The 6,135-nt window shown below is 36.9% G+C and overlaps 1 protein-coding gene across 1 annotated transcript; it reads right to left on the bottom strand.

Annotated features, from left to right (window-relative positions):
- Positions 1-254: 254 nt before the first annotated feature.
- Positions 255-5,700, bottom strand: LOC141631049 (uncharacterized). Its single transcript, XM_074443771.1, has 4 exons — positions 5,304-5,700; positions 2,980-3,293; positions 1,801-1,933; positions 255-340 (listed from the first exon to the last, which is right to left on the bottom strand). Exons 1-4 carry the CDS (start codon positions 5,698-5,700, stop codon positions 255-257), a joined length of 930 nt encoding a protein of 309 aa, XP_074299872.1.
- Positions 5,701-6,135: the final 435 nt, after the last annotated feature.

The following is a 6,135-nucleotide window of genomic DNA, read 5'->3' as shown; positions in this document are numbered from 1 at the left end:
ACCCATCTTGTACCAATAACAGTTCTTTGTTTTGGTCTCGGAACCAAGTGCCAAACTTTGTTCCATTCGAACTGTTAAAGCTCCTCTTGCATCGCAATAATCCAATAAGGTTCGGCAAGTGCTTCTCTGATATTGGTTGGCTCAATAGTAAATAGAAAAGAGTAGAATGAACCAAAGTCGTTTAGCTTTCTACGAGTTTGAACCCCTTCATTCAAACTACCAAGAATAGTCTCCATTGGGTGAGAATCCTTATATCACCATTTCTTAGAGACTGGAGGCATATTATCATCTGAACTTAGTTCATCTTCTTCGAATGATTGAGGTCCAAGCATCGTTCCCCCTGAATCCAATCCAAGGGGTTATAACAGAATCAGATATAACTCTAGATTCTGTCCTTTGATTTGGATTTAATTTTATATCATCATCAATTATAACTCCAGTTTCCAATTGCTTGGATTAAGAAGAGCTTATAGTATCATCAACTATAGTCTCAGTTCTCTTTCCTTTATCATTCGAAGGACTTCCTTGTTCATCATTGGTGCCTTCAATTTCTTTATCTTCCTCATCTAACTCTGAAGGATCATTTCTAGATAGTCGAAAATATGGCTCGTTCATATCGTCTTCTTCATCCTGTTTAGCTTTATCAAACATATTATTCTCGTCAAAAATAATATGAACACTTTGTTCGATGCATAAGGTTCTCTTATTAAGAACCATATATGCTTTACTATGATTAGAGTAGCCAACAAATACAGTTTCATCGCTTCTGGGATCGAATTTGCTTAATCTATTTTTACCATTATTATGGATAAAACATTTACTCCCGAAGCAACGTAGATGTGATATGTTAGGTTTACGTCCTCTAAGAAGCTCATAGGGAGTCTTTTTGATAATAGGTCTAATCAAAGCTCGATTGTGAACATAGCATGCAGTACTAATAGCTTCTGCCCAGAAATTTCGAGGAAGGCCACTACACAAAAGCATCGTGCGTGCCATATCCTCTAGTGTTCTATTCATACATTCAACAACACCGTTTTGTTGTGGGGTTCGTGGTACTGAGAAGTTATGCCCAACACCATTCTCCCTACAATATTCAATAAAAGCATGGTTATCAAATTCAATGCCATGATCTATACGATTAGAAACTAATTTCGATTTATACTTGTTTTGGGCAAGCTTCATTAGAACTGCAAACTCTTCAAAAGTTTCATCTTGAGTTAAGAAAAATAGGCCAAACATACCTAGAGTAATCATCAACTAGAATGAAAACATACCTGGATCCACCTCTACTTCTTACCTTCATTGGCCCGCATACATCCATATGTACAAATTCTAGTGGTTCTTTTGTACTTAATGCTGTCTTAGATTTGAATGAAGATCTCACATGTTTGCAACTAGCACACGAGTCACATAAATTTTATTGATCAAACATAATTGAAGGAAGACCTTCAACCAAATTCCATCTCTTTAGTTTATTCAAGGTAGTCGAACTACTGTGAGCGAATCTTTTATGCCAAAGGCATGGATCGTCTACTATAGCTTTCATGCATGTAAACGAGTTAGTAGGAATAGCATTTAAATCAATTATACATACATTCCTTCTCTGTTGGCCTTCAAGTACAACACTACTTGTTCCTTCAATTATTATTCGACAGGAATCTGAATAGAAAACAACTTTGTTTCCCTTGTCACATAATTGAGAGATACTAAATAGATTGTGCTTGAGACCACTAACAAGATAAACATCGCTAATAGCATGAGAAGATGATATGCCTATCTTACCAATACCAACAACCTTACCTTTCTTGTTATCACTGAATGTAACTTTACCACCATCGAAGGGTTCAAGTGAAAGAAATAAATTAACATTACCAGTCATGTACCTTGAGCATCCGCTATCAAGGTACCATTGATTGCTTTCTTTCACCATAACCTGCAAAGAGATTAGATGCAGTTTTTAGGTACCCAAGCTAAGTTGGGTCCTTTGACGTTAGTCACTCTGAAAATTAAATCTTTTCTAACCCATACTTGTCTAATAACTTTTTGTTTAGGTGACGAAAAAGTCTTTTTAGGAATCGTCCTAGGTTGTGCTCTGGGTCTTTCACGATGTTGACTCTCAGGTTGTTTTGGGGGAGCCTTAGTCTTGGGAGACTCTTTAAGCTTTGGTGGTTAATTTGGTTCAGTAGCCTTCCTTTTATAGTCAAAGCTCATATTATAGAACCAACGATAATTGTTATTCCTTTCTTCATTCAAGTTTGGTTCATTTATAGGAACATCATTATTTTCTAACACCACGTTGGATTCTTTAACAAACTTGATACCTTCATTGTAATCTTACATATATTTAACACAGTAATCTTAAAGGTGTCCAGTATGACCACAGTAATTTCAAACCAAATATTCAGGTAGATTCACGTATTTTCTCTTCCCGAAAACTCGTTCGGAGGGAGTTGATTTGCATTTAGCGTGGTCTCTACATCCATAGCACTCATGTCCTAAACCCATTTTCATATTATTATCTGATTGCTCAGTCAGAAAATTTAGGACACGCGTGCTACCTTCCCACTTATCATGGACCTTTCTAGCATGCAAGAGTAAGTTTTTTCAATTGTCACTAAAATTCTGGAATCTATTATCAAGAACTCGTACCATTTCAGTATGTAATTTTTTTGTTTTTGAAAGTACGGTTTTTGACTCATTCAATTGCTGAATTAGAGACTCAATTTCCTTCTTTTGATCTGAGATCACAGCTTCTCTAGTTGTACCTTTCGACTATAGAAGCTCTTTGACTTTCCTCAATTCTAAGGTTATAGCTTCATTAGCTGTAACCTTGGCTTGAAGATGCTTAATGTTGAGTTTTAGATCTGAGGTTATAGATTCATTAGCTATAACTTTAGACTCAAGAATCTTCTTCTCAGCATTTGTCGTTTGTGAAGTTGTAGCAATATTAGCTGTAACTTTAGATTTGAGCTTCTTAACCTTAGCCTTAAGAAGTTGATTCTCTTCAGCAATATCAAGAATTTGTTCTTTCAGATCTTTCGATTTTAAAACTTGTTCATGACATTTATCAAGAGATTGTTCAAAAAATTCACTTAAGGCGCTTTTGGACAATTTCTTAAAGCGTTTTTTAAGCTCAAGATAGGTTACCTCCCCTTCTTCATTTGAGTCTGATTCTCCTAGAAAGCAGTAGTTAGAATCCAAGTTATCTTCATCACTGTCCGAAATTAGGTCAAGACTTACATTGCTTAAGCACAGATTAGCAACTTCTTCATCTTTAGACCCTTCATCATCTTCTGTTTCGAGATCTCCCCAGCACGATGCCATCATAACTTGCTTGAATTCTTTCTTGGTCATTTCACATTTTATTTTATCTTTAATTTTCTCCCATGTGGGACAATCCTTAATCATATGATCGGATTCTCCGCACTTGAAGCATCCACTATTAGCAAACGTGTTTTTTGACTCTGAGACCTTTTTGTTGAAGGACTTATTGTTATTGTTAGTCGATTTTGTTTGCTTATTTCTAAAAATTTTTCTTTTAAAGCATTTAGCAAACAGAACCGTTTCATCCTCAATATCAGCATCGTGATGTGACTCCTATTTACGCACATTTAGTCCCCTAACTAGCCTAGTTCCTATACTTTTTAGTATATATTAGGGTCGTTTCTTGTCTTTAGCCTCCTTCTATGCATATTCTATGAGGTTTGATGCCCTTTGTAGGAGAAGAGCACAAAACTTGCCTAAATGGAGTAAACCGGAGCGAAATTGATGATATCCAATGACCAAGCATCAAAGAGGAGACTAGCGTTAAAGGCCTAAGTCAATAAAGCGAAGAAAAGGGGCAATGATGAAGATCCCCACAACCCCTCAACGATCGCCACGGGTCTTGAGGCAATCAAAGAAGGAGAAAACTATGCTAGCTCACAAATCCGAGTGACTAAAGCCCAATTCGGGTGACTCAGCTCACAATCCGGGCGACTCAGCTCATAATCCGGGCGACTCAGCTCACAATCCGAGCGACTCAAGCCCAATCTGGGCGACTCAGCAGCCAATCCGAGCGGCCCGACCATAGGACGAGCGTCTCTCTCCACACAAGACGTGAGGCTCCTCCTGAGACTTGCAAGGCTCTAATATCCTTCTAAAAGGGTCTAATCGTCATTTAAGCCCTTACTTAACCTAATCCTTGTACTACTGTAAATACCTCTTTTGTAATAATCAAGAGGAAAAGTCCTCTTAGGGTAGAAAAAAGCCCTCTTAGTAGAGGCAAAGCTTTCATTGGGAGTAGATTAGAATAGATTAATCACAATATTTCCACAAATTGTACATTAATCTTTCCTTAATTATTGTTCAAAACTGATTATTGGGTAATTGAAGATTATTGGGTTATTATTAGAGAATTGACAACTCTTCATCAATCAATCAAGTTTTCTTCTATTATTCTTTCCTTTCCATTTGTTCATCTTAAGATTGGTATAATCTTTTTACTATTTATTTTTTATTGTTTATTATTTTACTCATTCATCATGTTTAGACTTGTTAATATGATTGACATCCTTGTTAGCATGTTTTCCATGATCATGAGTGAGTAGTCTCCTAGCTAGGGTTAATGGGAGATTAGGGGAACTATAACATGGGGGTAGATCCATACTTAATCTAATATGTTTCCATGAGATTGCTTACTTGTTGTAGTGTTAACCTATGCACATGTTATGTTTGATAAAATGTTAGACTATGAAACCTTGCATTTATACATCTCTTATCTATTCAACAAGACTTGTAAGATATAAACTAACTCGAGTCTTGTTAGACCATGCATAGAAGTGACTAGGAGGAAACTAAGTCAACTTGTAGGTGTTGTACAGTCTTGACCGACTCGGCTCCGGGACCTAAATCTTCCTAGGAACTGTAAGACATAAACTAACTCGATTTCACTACAACAATAATTGCTTGCATCTATGTAAACATGTTTGTATGATTTTCACCATGATTCCCCTATAAACCCATGACACCCTAGTACCTTTAATCAATTGTTTACATCTCTTAAATTATTACTTGTTTCACTTTATTGCTTTCATTAGTTTAGACTCAACAACTTCAAACCCCAACAAATTGTGACACTAGCATAAATTGAGATAGATAGACTTAGAACCCAAAGCACACCGTCCCGTGGATCGACCTCGACTTAACCACTAACTAGTTGTTTGTTGAGATTATAAATTGTGTTTGAGAGCGTGTGACGACTATGTTCATAACATCGACATCTTCATTAGCAGAAGCTTGTAGAGCCATACTCTTATTTTTACTGGACTCAGCCTCATCGTCTTCCAGGACCAGTTCATTAGCCATAAGAGCTCCAATAAGTTCTGCATAGGGTAAAGCCGTGAGATCTCTATATTCCTCCATTGTTGTGACCTTAGGACGCCATCTCTTAGACAAACTCCGAAAGACTTTCCTAGCAATGTCCTCGGACTCAAATTTTCTACCAAGATTGTTTAGCTCATTAATGATGCTAGAAAACGGTGCAGACATGATATCAAGTGATTCATTCTTCTCCATTGTAAAGAGTTCGTATTTTTGAATCAGCAAGTCAATACGATACTTTCTAACAGCTGACGTTCCTTCATGAGCCAATTCAAGACCATCCCATATTTCCTTGGCCGTAATACAAGAAGAAAAACGGTCGAATTCATTCGATGTCATGCCGTTTTACAACAGTCTTATCGTTTTCGAGTTTTTCTCAGCCTTCTTGTAATCAGCCTCCACATAGTCTTCTTCCTTTTTCTCTTAGGTAGTGCCTTCTGAAGATCCGACCAAAATTTTGTTTGGTCTATTCTTAATAATCATCCAGCACTCCCAATCATGTCCTTTTATATAGTGTGTTATCATGTTCTTCCAAAGCCCATAATTCTTCCCATCAAAGACGGGACACTTAAGGTATTTGGAGTCCATTTCACACGTGTAAAGCAGCGTAAAAATAAAATAAAAAAGATAGACAGATCAGCCTCTTTGCGGTTAGGCAATCAAGAGCACGAGGCTCTAATACAAATTGTAGAATCTATCGATCCGAAATACTCTAGGGGGGTGAATTGAGTATTAAAAATATAGCCCACTTTTTCGAGTATCTTATATAAGCAT

This window comes from Silene latifolia, chromosome Y (genome assembly GCF_048544455.1).
Source record: "Silene latifolia isolate original U9 population chromosome Y, ASM4854445v1, whole genome shotgun sequence".
NCBI classification, from domain to species: Eukaryota; Viridiplantae; Streptophyta; class Magnoliopsida; order Caryophyllales; family Caryophyllaceae; genus Silene; species Silene latifolia.
Note: the sequence above shows the minus strand (reverse complement) of the source record. Positions and strands in the feature narration are given on the sequence as shown.

Excerpts from the sequence above, each read along its gene's own strand:
- LOC141631049 (XM_074443771.1), bottom strand. The coding sequence starts at position 5,700 with ATGACATCGAATGAATTCGACCGTTTTTCTTCTTGTATTACGGCCAAG. Across the intron at positions 3,294-5,303 it reads AGACGATGAGGCTGAGTCCA|AAGATGATGAAGGGTCTAAA; the intron begins GTAAAAATAAGA and ends ATCTCGAAACAG. Across the intron at positions 341-1,800 it reads ATTCAGTGATAACAAGAAAG|GGGGAACGATGCTTGGACCT; the intron begins GTAAGGTTGTTG and ends GATTGGATTCAG.